The 16,882-nt window shown below is 37.6% G+C and overlaps 1 protein-coding gene across 2 annotated transcripts in view; it reads left to right on the top strand.

The window, feature by feature from the left end:
• Window positions 1–13,107: 13,107 nt before the first annotated feature.
• LOC105444635 overlaps window positions 13,108–16,882 on the top strand; it is a 31,136-nt gene continuing 27,361 nt past the window's right edge. For both annotated transcript variants that reach the window (XM_030976915.1, XM_011679130.2), the window contains exon 1: window positions 13,108–14,680. In XM_030976915.1, the coding sequence (XP_030832775.1) occupies window positions 14,591–14,680 (90 nt within the window). In that variant the 5' untranslated portion in view covers window positions 13,108–14,590. The remainder of the gene's footprint in view (window positions 14,681–16,882) is intronic.

The following is a 16,882-nucleotide window of genomic DNA, read 5'->3' as shown; positions in this document are numbered from 1 at the left end:
TTCCTCAACTTTGTGAAATAATAAAACTATAGATGTTGAGGGTCGTAATATCAAAAGATCTAGCTCCGACGTTTTGACCGTGAACCTATATAATTCGTTTGGCTAACTAAATTAAATGTGGGTTTTTTGTACCCGCCATCAGCTAATTTCGCCATGACTGTAAAGGGTCCATATTCTTTTTTTGAACATACGTTTTAACGGGTATGGGTCAAAAAACAATAACATATTTTCCAGTTCTGTGGTAGGGGTATGCAAATTGCGAGTGATCTCAGAAAGGTGCCCCCTACGTTTGTGACTGTCCAGGTGTTTCACAGGAGTGCTAAAGATACCATCCCTGCCCTGACCGCACCCGTTATTCCCCTCTCAGCCTTCCCTAAATCCACTCCAAAAATAATTTGCTTTTAACAGATGCAGAAAAAGAAGAGAAGAAGAGCACAAATAAATTGAGTTAAATCGGATAACTAATAAGGAAGTTATGATTCTTTTGTTTAAGTATGAAAAACTTTGGAACTTGGAAAATCACTACACAAATTACCAATTTGATTATCAACTTGTGACGTCATTGCCACGCTTTTTATCCCCCAGAACTTGATTTCCCCATGCCTTTGCCAATGTATCATGATTTGTGTCATATTGCGCGCATGACATTTCACAAAAATTAATCTGTTATGAATTTTGAAGAATATTGATAATATTTTCTGGATATTGTTTTCAATATCATTGATTTTTATATTAAATAGTTTATCAAAATTCACATTATTCATGATTAAACAGAAAAATTACTCTATATAAGAGAATCGACACATAAACATATATATTATATAGACCTACTATCAATATAACTTCGATGCTGGTGTGAGGAAAAAAAGATTTTTAGGGAGAAAATTGGAAATGTATATTACCAATATAAGAAAACAATTAGTGGACAGTGAGGTAATAACGTCATAGTGTCATGAGTGAGTTGCCAATTTGTCTTGTGATTTTCTTTTTTATCTTCATGTCATTAAAAATTCATAATTTTCTTATTAGTTACCAAATTTTGCTCAAATTTTTTTTGATTGGTTTGTCTGATTTTCGGCTTCTATTGAAAGGAAGTTATTTTTTAGAGTTGACTTGCCCTTTAACAGTTACTACAATATTTAACTGCGTACCTATTTCTTTCTCATTCGCGGCTTATACTGCTCTTGCCCACCCTCTGTCTGTCTCTCTGTCTGTCTCTCTCCCTCAGTTTCCTCTTTCCCTCCACGTATACCCAAACATACCCACACAAACGTATTCTCCCTCCTCTCCCTCCCCCTCGCCCCCCCCCCCCCCCCCCCAGGAATAACTTCATTTAAGCCTATATAATAATAATAATAATAATAATAATAATATAATAATAATAATAATAATAATAATAATAATAGCTAGTTCTTATATAGCGCTTTTCAGGACCGAAGGCCCTCTCAAAGCGCTATACATATTATTACCCCGGTCATCGGATTCAGGCTTACCCGCACACAATTATCTCTTGTACATGGTAAATTGTACATCAATAGGCAAGAAATTATCGTATGCGTATTATAGGAAGACACCGATTAGTCTGTACATCTCATCACAAGTTTAAAATTAAAAAAATGGGGGGAAATAGGAGTAGGATCAAACTAAAAGAAAGACGCAATAATGAACGTTTTATCCCAATGACACCGAGTTTATTGTGTAGTCATTCATAAGTTGAAAGAATCGTATACTAGAATCATGTAGATTTCTGAAAAGAATAATGCATTAACACCCCCTACAATTTCACTTTCTTGTCAACAACGCAAACGATGACAAAATTCGCCTGGGAATTCTTCCAAATCCCATAACTCATCACAAATAGACGACTTTATTGACATACGTCAATAAAAGAAACGTTTATTCACAGAATGAATCAATAAGTTTTTTTTATTTATTTATTTTATGCATGTTCACAATTTCACAATTCAAATGGAAAAAAATATAACAAATCATTTTCAATTTTACAATCCATTCGAATTTACTTCAGGTGAAAAAGAATATAACAATGTTTTATCAAAGACAAGTTGCAACTAAAATACAGTTTAAAGAATTAACACAATGGGACGTGAATCACATCTGCAACTATCACTATAATAGCATAATCGTATAATGCAATGTTTTTTCTTGAATGTTTTTTTTTAATAACCACATTGATCAACCACTTCCGAGAGGAAAATTTGTGACATAAAAAGGAATCACAGGATTTGACGAGACATTGCTAAAATAATGCTCTGTAGCCGGGAACCAATTGAAGAAAAGTGGCATTATGTAAAATGCCACTGAAATGAACTATCCGCTATATTAAGAGATACTATATATTTTTTTTTCTTCAAGGATTTTGTCATGGAAATAAAAACAAGAAACAAACAAACAAAACTATTACAATAACCGTTCTACTTTTTCTTTAATTATATTCACAATGGCAGGCACTAACAGAAAAGAAAAAAAACTTTAATATTTCTCAGTTGTACGACATATCCGGCGACTTTATTTTACATTGCTCCATTGTCTATTAATATACAATTGGGAAATATTTTCGAAGTTCACCTCCAGATCAAACCATACCGAAACCTTACTCTAACCCTAAATGTATAGCATAAAACCAAATCGTGACCCTAACCCTTACCCTAACCCTATCACTAACTAACCTTAACCCTATGGGATAATGCACTGACAATTTCTAAAGAATATGTCTTAACTTTTCTCACAGATGCCAAACGATTTAATTTACGCTATCCATGAATTTTATTGGAGTGAATCATATTTGCTGAAGTTATACTTGATCACAAGCGTCATTGGAGAGTATAGGTGGATAAATAACAAACCCGGCATATCTTGTTTTTGCCCATATTCGGCAAAATGCACATCTGGAGACTCTTACCCCCCCCCCCCCCCCCCCCCCCCCCCCCCCCCTCCCTTTTGCACTTTAAAAAAAAATGTCCGTTTAGTTGCTAGCGAATTTAGAACGAATTCTCCCTTTTCTGCTTGCTTGCTTTTCAGAAATTAGTCGGAATCGTACCCCCTTTTTGAAGAATCTAAATTCACCCTTGTTGATAGTTGATACTACCTATTACACGCTCTGCAGCTCTTTGGGCAATATGACGTCATGTACTCAGTCTTTGCCGTGCAGAATCCTCTCTCCGATAGTTCGCTACACAGACGGTGGTAGTCATGACAACCTAGAGAATGAAACAGTTGAATGAACATTAGAGTAATGAAATTGGTAGGGTCCAGGGGGGCTGACCCCCGGAAGCTCAGGGGTTTTAGGTATTTAATTACGGTCAGATGAGCATCCCGGGGGCCCGCCTTAGGGCCCTCGGTGGGTCCAGAGGCGGAGCCCCCGTAAGCTCAGGGGTTTTATGCATTTAATTACGGTCAGATGAGCATATTTTGATTCCTCATAAATTATGTGACACTGGCAGGTCACTCATTTTTTCTTTCTCTCTTTCTTTCTTTTTCTCTTTAACATACTTTTTTTTTAATTGAGGGGGGGGGGGCTCGAGCCCCCAAGCCCTGCCGTTCTACAGCCCCTGACTTGAAGGCTTCTAAATAAGCATATTTTCTTGACTGACTGTTAATTTGGGAATTTGTAATTTTCTAACAAACGCATAAAAAGGTTTAATTTGTAAAACAAATGAGAACAAATCCCGGAAAATCATGTCATTTCAGAAACATTTCTAAATTATTGGTATCGAATTAAAAATAAACCACGTTTGAATTTTATTTTTGTTTACTTTCCAATTCTTTGAATACGGTATTTTTTTTTATCTGATTCAATTCAGGTTTTATTATCTTTATTTTCTTTTGGGGTAAAAAATATATACCATTTTTACTCATTTACTGCTGATTTTTTTTTCAGGGGGGAATGCATTTTGTCCCCCCCCCCCGCCCCCATTTTTTCATTGGGGGGGGGGGGAGCGCCTATGGTTTAGGTCATATAGACAACGCCACTATACAGTGGCGCAGTCACCGCTCTGTACTACGAGTGGTACAGAACGTACAGTAACTGATCTCAGTCTAAATCGAATTGTGTAATAACTAATATTATTGTCTGACCTAAATAAATGCAATCAATGGTAATTATTAAAAGAATAAAGTATTGTGTAAATGCAAGTTCTGTACGTTCGTTGTGTTTCGTAACCAATGTATAATTACAGTAACCGAATAAGGTTGTTCGATATAGATATCTGTTAATTATTATCGAAAGAGTACAAGACTTAAAATAAAATCATTGGGATTTAACAGTCTTTACAACTTCTTTTCCCCCGGATAGAATCATTCGAAACATGAAGCGTTGAAAAGTTTACCACTTGAAAGTGTGCATTTTCTATCCATAATTTTTGTGATCAGTTTGGTATGATTCTATACTTCTTTCCATTGAAAAAATAATAATCTCGGTGACGTTCTTTGTAGCACCGTCTATGAATTGCATCGGTGATTCACGATGGACGAAATATAGGTTGACGTGATCAGGGTTGGTTACCTGGACAAGAACGGCATGTCTGAAGGCACAGATCTCTTTTGATGGGGTTGATGATGCACTCCTCATCGGATACCAGATCACTACATAATAGGATCCTATCGGTACAACCTAGAAAACACAAATAAAACAAGACAAGCAAAACAAACAAACAAGAAATTTAAAAAAAAAAAAAAAAAAATGAATGAATACATGAACGCTGGAGAAAAACAACTAGAGCGGTTAGAACAGTTTCACCGAAATTACGATAAATTTGTGGCATTTAACGAATTGGTTAAAAAAATAGAAATCTGGCAACATACATTCAATTTGTGAGGTGCTGATGATATGGTCGCGCAGAATGAAATAGAAATTAACGTTTGTTTCCATCTTATTCGTACCTGTTTTTGGAACTTCTGTTCCATCAGATGATACGGCTGTCTTATCAGGTAACGATGTCGACGCATTCATCGGGTTCCCTGTAACGGCTGTAATGCTAGTCGAATATCCCCGGTCAGATACAACCGTTGACGGATCAGTGGTAGTCGGTTCCGAGTCCGACGATTTCGACATGGTGTGGCCCGTCGACATCGATGACACCGTGGTCATTTCTGAAGGCTCTTCTAAGGTCAATGCTATCGGAGAAGTATCATCGGTTGATGTCGAGAGATGGGAGGAGCAATCCTGTCTCAAAGGCCAAGAGCGTGTAAGATCTGAGGAAATATCGAAATGTGTGAAATGGAAGAAGGGTAAAGCTCTCTATTCGAATTTTCAGGTGCATAGATGGAAGGCTTCATAAACTTTTGGCTCTGTATGGGGCATTGGAAAGTAAAAAATAACAACTTAAATGATGGCATATTAATAGTTCATTCTGTTGGAATAGAATTAGTTTGACGTTGCTTGGAAGAATGTTCGTATAAGCCTGTAATTCCTGTTCTCCTGTGCCTTTCACTGAAATATTGTACCCTTTGGTCAAAAAGCCCTTAGAAGAAACCAAAGTGGAATCATTACTTTGGTTGCTGCATCGATCCAGGATGTGACTGGCGCATGGAAAGATCTCCACCAGGATATCGTAAAGTTGGCGGTCGTAGTCGTAGAGAGCTTCGCGGGTGCTGATGTCATTGTGGACGCCGTCGACGATCTCGCGATGGACGTTGACGTTAAAGAAGGACTGTGCACCCTCGGCCAAGTACTCGTTGGGGTTTGTTCCACCGTAATGGTTCGACCATAGCCCTATGGTGGAAAGGGAGAGACAACTTGGTTGGGTAAACATTAAGTAATCATTGTCGAATATAATTTGTTTATTGACTTACATTAGACATCGTAATAAAATCCACTTTGATGTGCCTTAAGTACACATGACATAGGTGTTGGATTAAAGAGAAAATTAAGAGAGAGAGAGAGAGAGAGGTCGACCCTTTATGAGGCATTATTTAAAATTTGGATTCTCTAGCTCTTGTAAATTATAAAATGAAACAATAATGATAATAATGGGAACGGAGCAACCGAGCAAGAAGATTTTCAATTTTTGAATACTGCCAAAGGAACATAGTACTTTAAAAAAATTATTATATACTGAAAAAAGGGGGGGGGGGGGGCGGGAAGAGGCAGCAGCCCGGTTCCACACGGCATGCATTTTGAATATGTATGCTTGAAATTATTCGTTTCCTTGGTGTCGGTCTGGAGATGGTCTCGATGTGACTGGGATATATTACCTGAACGGATTGCGTCGAGGAAAGCCTCTTTCAGTCTCTCCTTAAAGGTCGTATCGATGGACTCGAGAGCGACAAGGTGGATGACGTGAACGAACTCGTGTACGATGATATCTTCCCCAAACCACCTGTCGGTCGACTCGTCCGCGCAGAGAAGGTTCTCTTCGGCTGAACGGGAAAGTTGAGATGGAGACAAGATTATTGATTAATTTTGTGATGGGTTACTGCAAATGTTTGAGCATTTCATGTTTCTGTACTAGACACTAGATTCTCCTATTTTCTCTTGTCTCGAATTTTTAAAGACAGATTTTGTGGTTTAAATCAACGTTTAAGAATGCTCAAGCCATAATACCGGCCCTCGTTTTTATATTCAATACTCATTGGGTGGGGGGGGGGGGGGGCTACATAAACGATGAAGACTGAAAACTAATCGACAAATTGTAGAAGACCAAATAATGTGTCCAGGATCTACTGACTTTCAAAAGTAGATATAGATAATGTAAGAGATGATTGAGACAGGAGCAGACCAACTATATTAGCTTTGAAAATACCAGTCAATATGTTGGATGTCTTTAAGTGCAGATGAAAGATCGGGACAAAACAGAAGACCAAGATTATAGAAAAAGACTAAATAATGTTCCCTAAAACTTCAACAATAAGAATACAATCTTAAAAGGAGTGAAAGCCCAGATGAAGCTGGAAAGAATAGCAAAAAACTGTTGTACCTGCTACAGTTACTGGATTTTTGGTTGTGCCTCCGAGACCGCGCGTGCGTGCGTTCCAAGAATCATCCAAATATCTGTATTCGGGTATCTCATTCGTCAGTTCATTGATACCCAGTATGGATACCCGTGCCCTTCCGTTAAAAAGTGCATCGCGGATATCCGCTCTATCCGACATAAGGAATCGAACCGCGTAGCAAGCTCTGCTTAGCGCGGTATCCGATACCTGGCCGGATGAGATTATAGGTACGCCGTAAGTCTGTGTGTACTTCTCATAGAACGGATCTAAACTGTACTCTTCTCGGATAACTGGCGGTATTGCTGAAACGGTTTTACAGATAGAGGAGTCCACGGCGGATCGACGATTCGTCGAGCTATCACGCCGTCGGCGGACGTGTTCTGTAGTATAAATAATTATGTAGGGAAAAAAGTGTATGCATGACTGTAAAAAAGCAGGAGTAATAACAAAACTAACGAAAATGGAAAGATGATGGATTTTGCAGCTGCACTATAAAAAGGCCTCATTATGCCTAAGAATACGGTTTTTCATCTGGCATAATTATCTAGTTTATAAAATATTCATAGATGAGTGTAAGGTAATTTCAAATCATCATTTAGGAAGGTCTACCATGATAGTAAGAAGTATTGGAGTGGAGAGGGAAATGGGGAAAAAGTAGCAAGGACCTAGTATTACTACTACTACTGACCACTACTTGTAGTAGTAGCTAGGGTAGTAGTAGTATAGTAGTAGAAGTAGTAGTAGTAGTAGTAGTAGTAGTAGTAGTAGTAGTAATAATAGTAGTAGTAGTAGTACTAGTAATAGTAGTAGTAGTAGTAGTAGTAGTAGTAGTAGTAGTAGTAGTAGTAGTAGTAGTAGTAGTAAAGTTGTGGCATCAGTGTAGTAGTGGTAATAGTATAAGGTAAGTATATATTAGAAGTGACATCGGCATTAACGAGTTTGTTACGGTGTCTGAAAAGCTTTAATTTTTCTATACTAATTGAAAAGGTGATTATTGTGTAGTTTTACCTTTATTTATGTAAAATCGCTCGTATTCAAGTTTGTCCTTCTCCCAATATCGATGATAGATGAATCTGATGAAACAACTCCTTCTACCAAAATGTTATTCTCCGTAAACATGATCATAATGATAACATTGAGATAGGGGAGAACAAGAAGAAATAGGAATACTGACACTAACACTGATACTAACACCGACATCTCCTTATGAAACTTTACTTTTCTCCGCTTTTCTCTTTTTCTTCTATTTCTCCTCTTCAATTACTAACTGTGAGTGATGTTATTAAGATGATGAATGGATGATGTAAGATCAACTGTTTCCATACAGTAATCGTCACAATTTAGACAGTAATTGTACAACAATTCGTTGACGGTTGATTAATATCCCGGTTCGCTTCAGAATCTAAGTCAGTCGTATACAACTTAAACGTTCCATTTATGACGACGATGATGATGATTCATAGCATTTTATATGGCGCTTTATTTCTGTTTCAAAAACATTTCAAGGTTCCGGCTCGTCCAATGAAATAATTATTACACATATTATGCTGAAATAGATAAGTTTTGAGGCGAAATTTGAAGTCTTCTAGACTGTCAATCTCACGAAGAGAGAAATGAAGAGAGTTCCACAAACAATGGATGACAAGGCTAGGTCCTCATTCAGATCATAGCTCTTGAAAGGTATCTGGAGAGTAAGACCAATGAGAGACCAGGCTTAGGCCCAATCAGGCTGCAACCTATACCTCCTTGGTTAGACCAAGTCCAGATGAGCAGAAGTCGTATATTCCCTTATCAAGAACACGAAGAAGGTACGTTGACAGTGATTGTACCGATCGCAAAATAGCAAACTTCCACAGCTCCAGTAAAAAAAAATAAGCCACAATGTTTCTGTTCCACAGCCACTTTCAATTTTTTGCTCGATCCAATATCTGCACACTTTCTTTTTTTCAAATCAAATATCAACGAATATCCAAGAATATCCACGAAAAGTTGTAATCCGAGTCACATACAGGTTATATTTTCATTAGATACTTCGCTATACTTCACAAGCAAAATATTCTAGCATGTCGAAGACTTGGAGAGCCATTAGTGAAATAATACAAAATACTCGAGACCGGAAAGGAAACAAAAATACTCAAGGGCAAGCATTTGAATGCAATTTTTTGAGTGACGCACAAACATAACAAAAGATACATCTTTATCTTGACCGATATTTATTTTATTGCGCCAATCGTATAGTTCAGATGCCGTTGGGCTGTAAAAAGAAAACAATTACACACATGTAAAATAATATAATAAGAGTTGCTTAAAATCCATTTTAGGAGTCAGTATGTGGGGTCATTTCATGTTTTAGAGTTGAAACCGTTTCAAGGTAGTGGTTTAATTGACTCTTTTTAGAAACCTTTGCATTAATTGAATTAAATGCATATTATATCAAAACTCAAAAGACTAACTGTGCGTGCAGCCAAAGCATCATGCCGCGTGTAATTTTTTGGAGTCGTCATCTTTAGGATGATATAACGTTCGTTTTTTTCCCTCCTTTCTTAAAAAAAAGAGAGTATAGTTGTATCATTTTAATTGTTTGCATTACAAAAAAGACTTTGAATAGCCAGAGGGGAGGAGAGGGGGGGGGGGGGGAGGCACATCTTACAACCTTGCTGATATGTTGCAGTTCGTTTTTATGATGAATCTTGTACAATTTGTACAATAAACTATTCAATTTTTCGCTATAATTATTATTTCAAAGAAGCCCATAAAACGATTGCCATATTCGATTTGTTATCATCAATTTGAACAGAAAATATGTGGAACATCAATCAAAACCAAAAAAAAAAATCAGGATGATGCTCATTGGATTGTCGTCTAAGCATAAACATAAACATAAAAGAGCTTCAATTAGTGCCTCAAAAATGATGTTCCATTCGCAAGCTCTCCCTTTCTATCTCCCCTCCCCCAACCCTTGCTCCACCCCCTTTCTCTCTCTCTCTCTCTCTCTCTCTCTATTTCTCTCTCTCTCTCTTCTTTCTCTCTCTCTCTCTCTCTCTTTCTCTCTCTCTCTACTTCTCTCTCTCTCTTTCTCTCTCTCTCTCTATTTCTATCTCTCTCTCTCTCTCTCTCTCTCTCCCTCTCTCTCTCTCTCTCTCTCCCTTCTCACCTCCTCTCTTCACTTTGGCCTTTATTTCTTCTTAGCCATTCGATCAGTTAAAGATGCCCCTAAATTTCAAATGCATAGTGATTCCAAATTGTTTCTGTTTTTTTCCACAGACAACATCCCTCGCAGTTTTTAATCTTTTGAAAATGTAAATGAAAAATCACGCCAATATGACCTCAGGAGCGTAGAGTCACTAAAGTCAATCTAGGCTTGGCGCAGTGAATAAAAGGAAAATGGTGCTGAATGAAAATGATTTGGACTGGTTGCATGTTCAATTCCATTAGATAGGCATCCCAGCAGTGTCAAATATTATGTAGTAGGCCAACAAAAGCAACTTAAGAAAGGCAAATATCATTGTGCTATTGTGATAGCATGCATGAATGAATGAACCGTTATGCCTCTATTAGTATGGTGTGATGCGTTCTTCGGGGGGGGGGGGGGGTGATTATCACATTGTGAAAATATGTCTTCAGCTACGAAAGCGGGCCAAATATTCCTCTTTTTGATTTCTGAACGATTTGCGGGTTTAAATAAACGTGAAGGCATGCTAATTTTCTAAATATGGAGATAGGGAGAGGGGTGTGGTTTTAAGCAAAAATCCGCTGATAGTATTTCGTTGCAACGAGAACAACGATATATATATATATATATATATATATATATATATATATATATATATATATATATTTATATATATATATTACTATGTTCCATCCACAGTTTCGCACTGGCATACTGCAAGTGAAATTCATTTATATTCTGGGCCTACAAACCTAGGGATGCTACCAGTGGACATAGGCAAACTGATAGCGATGGTGGTGCATAAACTAAACTTTTTGAATAATTTTCATCCGTAGCACTGGAAATGAGATTTTGTCCTAGCATTAAAACACTACTATGTCTACTACTACTACTACTACTACTACTACTACTACTACTACTACTACTACTACAACTATTACACTACTACTACTGCTGCTGCTTCTACTTCTACTACTACTGCTTCTACTTCTACTACTTTTACTACTACTACTACTACTACTACACTACTACTACTACTGCTTCTACTTCTACTACTTGTACTACTACTTCTACTACTACTACTACTACTACTACTACTACTACTACTACTACTACTACTACTACTACTACTACTACTACTACTACTACTACTATGCCTACTACTACTACTACTACTACTATGCCTACTACTACTACTACTACTACTACTACTACTACTACTACTATTACTACTATTACTACTACTACTACTACTACTGAAACTACTACTACTACTACTACTACTACTACTACTACTACTACAACTACTACTTCTACTACTGATAATAATAATAATATTCATCACCATCATCATCATCATCATCATCATTTGAAAACTTAAAGAACTTTCGCTATCAAAAAAACAAACAGCAACACAATTTTCACAATTTCCATAACAAGCAGTCTCTGTACAAAAGTATATTTTCCAATACGGTCATAAAAATTATAATAATTGTAAATTTATTTTACGCAATTGTTGTCCAAAATTGATTAAATATACTCAAACACGCATAACAATGTTACAAGAAAAAAGGCAGGAATCAAATAAAAAATGACATTAATTCAGAAACAACACAAAATGACAGCACATTATGTTCAGTCATACTGTATATTTAGACAAATCCAAATTTCGATAGGCACATTCCTCTGAGTTTGAGTTTGGAATGATTAATGTCTCTATATTTTCCTCTTGTTGGAACACCATGAAGATTGATGAAGGGAGGCAAATTCATCAGAACGTTGAGCATTATAATGAAACGATTATGAATATAGGTGGCGCTCTTCTATAGAAGTACTTAATACGATAGTTCAATTAATGTTATTGTAAACAAATTATATGCCGTATTAGTTGACGATTGAATTTGAAAATATTGGGACTCACATCCTTAAATTATTCATATATATAAGTGATAAAATAAGTATAGAACCTAACTTTTATAACATTTCCAAAAGTATATTTGTACTAATTTTGGGCTGTAATTTGTTAAATGTGGTATGGTAAAGGTTCTCATAGTCAGCCTTGTTAAAAAAAAAAAATTGATTAAAAATATATTAATTTTATCGGCAACATTGTTTTCAATCTCCCCTTTTGATCATCATGTTATGTCATAAATATTAAAATGATGTAATCATATTCTGTAGGTAAATTTATTTTTGGCCTCCAAATATTATTTCAACAACAACGACAACAAATTTGATATGAAAACGGATGTTGACACAATAATTAACGAACCCCACGCTTCGAGGAGTACCCCTCCCCTTCCCTCCGTCCTCTACCCCTCCCCCCCCCCCCCCCCACTTTTATGGAAATCTTTCTAATAGACTCCAGAATCATTGAAGGGCGGCGATCCGTCTTCAGAAGGGGGAGCACGGATGAATTAATCGTAGTTGACCGCCCTCATTTCGTTCTCTTATTCCAAAATCATTGAAGGGTAAGAGCCCCCCCCCCCCCCCACCTCAAGGATCGACGCATAAATTATGAAGCCATTCCTTCTCAACTTGAACTTTCAGTACCTCAACTTTTTAGCAACCGTACCTCCCCGGCTGCATGCTGGGTCATCCAAACAATGTATGATCAATTATCCCTCTAATATGAACTAGGTCTATTTCTCAGTGGGGTGACTATCAATCCAGTCAGCTCCAAAAGGCTCTGAATTTATAATGTCTGGTCCGGTTGTGCGTGAGTTTGCATGCATACACCTGTGTCAGCCGTTACAGCGCGTAACATGTTAGAGTCTGCACTGTCAAGACTATGCTGACTGACGGTATACTGCCCTGTGTTCCAGTGAGGCGGACAGAGCTGGGCTCTGCTCAAGACTTCAGGAATTGTGGTATACTATCCAATTAGAGTCTGTTCTTGCAGACTATACTACTCCACCTGCCGATCGAGCTCATGTACTTGGCAGAAATTACACTAGCTTCACCACAAATAAAAACGGGTGGCTGGGGAAAGAAGATGGTGGAGTTAGCCGTAAGAGAAGAACGGGGGACAAAAATGAGACAAGCAACATTTAATTGGGACGTCTGTTATGATACCGAGCTGTGGAGGTCACGAGGTCGAGGTCAAGTCTGAGGGTAGAGACATTAGTAGTCCTTATTCTATCTCGTCTACCACTGAATAATAAAAGGACACGAATTTTGCAACCTGTGGAGAGCTAGAGAGAGAGAGAGAGAGAGAGAGAGAGAGAGAGAGAGAGTATCAACAGATGGTCGGAAAAGTTCGCTATTATTGTGCTGTGCCTGCATGCATGAGCCACCGAGTCCATCCTTGCGCGTGTTTCCCCGACTACCAGCCGCGTGCATTGGAAAGGTATGTAATTCTGGTAAATCACTCTCTTCTCGTCAAAGGCTATGCTTCAAGTTCATGGTTCACCCTTTTGGTGGTCTTTATGCTCTTCCTAATAGTATTGATGAAGTGGAATCATTGCCAAAATGCCAAGATGTCAGACGCCACGTGAGAATATCAACAAGGAGAATATAGCTAGATAGTCTAAATCGGAAGACCGAACTCTTCGGAAATCTTACGCACTTGCTTCGATCTTCAGTCGAGACAGACTAGACAGTTCAGAGAGACAACAAAACATCATTGGTCGTCATCTTCGCGAAGTGTGACTGTTAAACATAAGGACATGAAGAGGATTTCAAGAAAAGCTTTAATGAGATGACGAGACTGTCTCTTGGAACACAGTATACATGCTATTGGATGTATATTATTCTGGATAAGATCTGAAAATGTGATTATTCCATCGTTTCTTTGAATATTCAGAAGTTCTGTGAGGAGTGTTTTCTTGTTGACCCTGCCATCTAATTTTTCAATCTTAGCACACGAGGAGTATGCATCGTGTTATCCTTGACCTGAAATCGATCGCAATTCCATCTTTGTTTTTAATGAAATTCTAAAAAGCGCGGGGAAAAACTTCAATAAATGCTACAATCTCGCTTCGGCAACAATCACTACGATAACTTCTTGATTTCATCACGATTAATAATTATCATCACCATTGCATGCATTTCAAATTCCGTCATGATTTCGGAGTAAAAAAAGTGAGCAAAATCAAATCTGGTTGTGTTTGCAATATCATCACACAATTTCAACGATTTCTTTAGGAGTGGGTATATAATACGATTACGAGGATGAACGATACTACAGATATATAGGCTTATGTATTCTGAGAGAGTACTATATTAGTAGTGTTGAATACTGTGATTCAGTAAACCCTCTTCGTTTTCGGTATTTTCCCAAGGTTTTGGAAGGCACGAGAGTTCGTCCTAACTTCTCACTCTCAGTAATTATCGACTCTGCTTAGGAGAGATTGGAATATCTGTTCTTATTGGTGAATAGAGTTATTGGTGGAGAAACCTGCAGGAATTGCAGAGAGAGATTAAAAACCTATTACAAAAAGAAAGGACCAACTGTTGACAATAAAGATGACTTCGTTAAAACGATGGTGGTTGTTTTCTGTACTACTACTTTTCTGTGTCATCGCGGGGTCATCGGCTAGAAGGAAACAGAAACAGGTAAGGGAATTTCCGCTAGTAATAGTATGCTAATAGACAAGATAATGGTGACACTAGGGTGACACTGCTAATTAATGACACGAGATGGCATGCAGCTGTCACCTGATAATGCAAGGACGGTGTGTGTTTTGTACAGACCTATAGTCCTCAATGTTTTCGGATTTGCATATGATTTTGAATAAAATTATCTCTATTTAATTTCATAACATTAATTAGTAACTTAAAGTTACAATATTGTGGGATATAATGAATCCGAAATGTAATATGGGGGGGGGGGGGGAGGGGGGATAACTTCACAATTATTTTTAGGGCTTCTAGTACTAATCTAAAGTAGTAGGCCTCCAACAAATTTGATGTTGTGTATGGATAGTCCACGCCGCATGTCTAGAGCTAGAGTTAGGCGACATACCTAGCTTCAAGATTTAGTCAGTTTAGTGTCTAGACGTGGGGACTGTCCCAATTTTCACGGGGTGTAATCCGTTGATTTATCCCGATACTTATGCAAATTTCCGTAATTCTAAAAGTATGATGTTACTTGATACATAAAGATAATCTTCATATTTCGTGTATAGCGAACACGGAGAGGATGATTTTATTTACCTCGGGACTTTTCAATCATTTAGACAGACAATGAAACATTCGTATACTGACTTTTATGAGTATGATTTCTAGTGTATGTCAAATTAAACAGGGGCGTACGTAGCACGAGTCCAACCATGAGGGGGCTGGGGGGGGGGGGGCACTGCATGGTGGGAACCCGTCTTATTAATCGGTGAATGAAATGGCGTGAGAAAAAACACCAACATCATCAACTTTACAAACCTGAGTCTTATTATATCGACAGACTTTAGTATTGTACATTTACTTAAAAAACATTTTTCTATCTTTCTTAAAAGCAAATCAATCTCCCTCTTTTTTAAAAAATATATTTATGATTTAGTTTAACTGAGGACTGCAAGCGAACCAAGCTCCATGCTTACGCAGTAGCCATCCAATATCATGTTATCTTTAACCTATTGACTGCTGAATTCTCTCTTTCCCATAGGTATAATACAGGGACCACTCGGTTCCAGTAGGCAATGGGTTAATATTCATAACGTATTCATAGTAAGCGCGTAATTTAATATCTTACCTTTTCTATAAAGTGTGATGTGATGTATGGACAAAATAAATCAAGTGAAAATGGATCAAATGTAGACATACATTTTAGTGTCGACATACGTTTAAATGTCATATTAATGCATGTTTGAAGAGAAAAGATATAGAAATCAATAAATCACTTTTCAATTATCAATTATGGAGTGAGGGTGTGGAAGGGGTTTATATCTACTTCTGTTGACGTTGCCTTCCCCCTCCCTCCCTTTCAATTCCCCCCTCTTGTTTTCACTAACCGATGAGGGGGCGCATATGCCCCCTGTGTCCCTATATCAACGCCTCTGAGGGTCATGCTATTATTGTGGTAGTCCAATGCTAAATCTAATTGTAGTGAAGAGGGTTTTCCCGCGTCCAGCATCATCGTCTGTCATCCAGTACCATTGAGCATTAACCCTCTAAGACGTTGTCATGGTGATTAAAACCCGAAGACGAGGGTTGGATTTATTTCAGTGCGAAAGTGCGAAAAGGTTTTTATCCCTTCCCACAATTTAATGTCGCCGTGTTGGTTGAAGGGCACCACAGGGAGGGGAGGGGTGCCCCGAAATTGAATATAATATGAATAAAAGAGTTGTATATGTTATTTCCAGGAAAAAACAATAATAGCCAATGAAGAGTTAGAATCATGAACGATAATCAAATATAGAAGAACTGATAATCAAACAATTCTATATATATTCAAAATTTTCACTTGGCCAGTCAAAGCAAATGTGAGTTTTGTAAATCTGTCAAATAGGCGAGTAGTAGGTAACTCTCTTGGACTCTTGATGTTTGTACTTGCTGAATTCGAGGCCTTCTTTGAAATAGATCATGAAATGAGAAGGATCGTACTACGAATAGATCAAGTCTGGCCTATCAAATAAACTACTCCCTTTTCTCTTATCATTATATATGTATAAAATATAATCATAAAAGTTCTGGGTATTCAGATAGAAGATCTTCTTGTCTACACAACTATGAGTTGAATGTTTGAAAGGGCATGCAGAGGCGGGATTAAGAGGGCACAGAAGGTCCGCGTGCGCCCCTCATTTGAATTTTGAAAAATGAAAG

The sequence above is a fragment of the Strongylocentrotus purpuratus genome, unplaced genomic scaffold, assembly GCF_000002235.5.
Source record: "Strongylocentrotus purpuratus isolate Spur 01 unplaced genomic scaffold, Spur_5.0 spur5_scaffold_9, whole genome shotgun sequence".
NCBI lineage: Eukaryota > Metazoa > Echinodermata > Echinoidea > Camarodonta > Strongylocentrotidae > Strongylocentrotus > Strongylocentrotus purpuratus.
The sequence above is the reverse complement of the archived record's forward strand: the minus strand, read 5'-3'. Positions and strand labels throughout refer to the sequence as shown.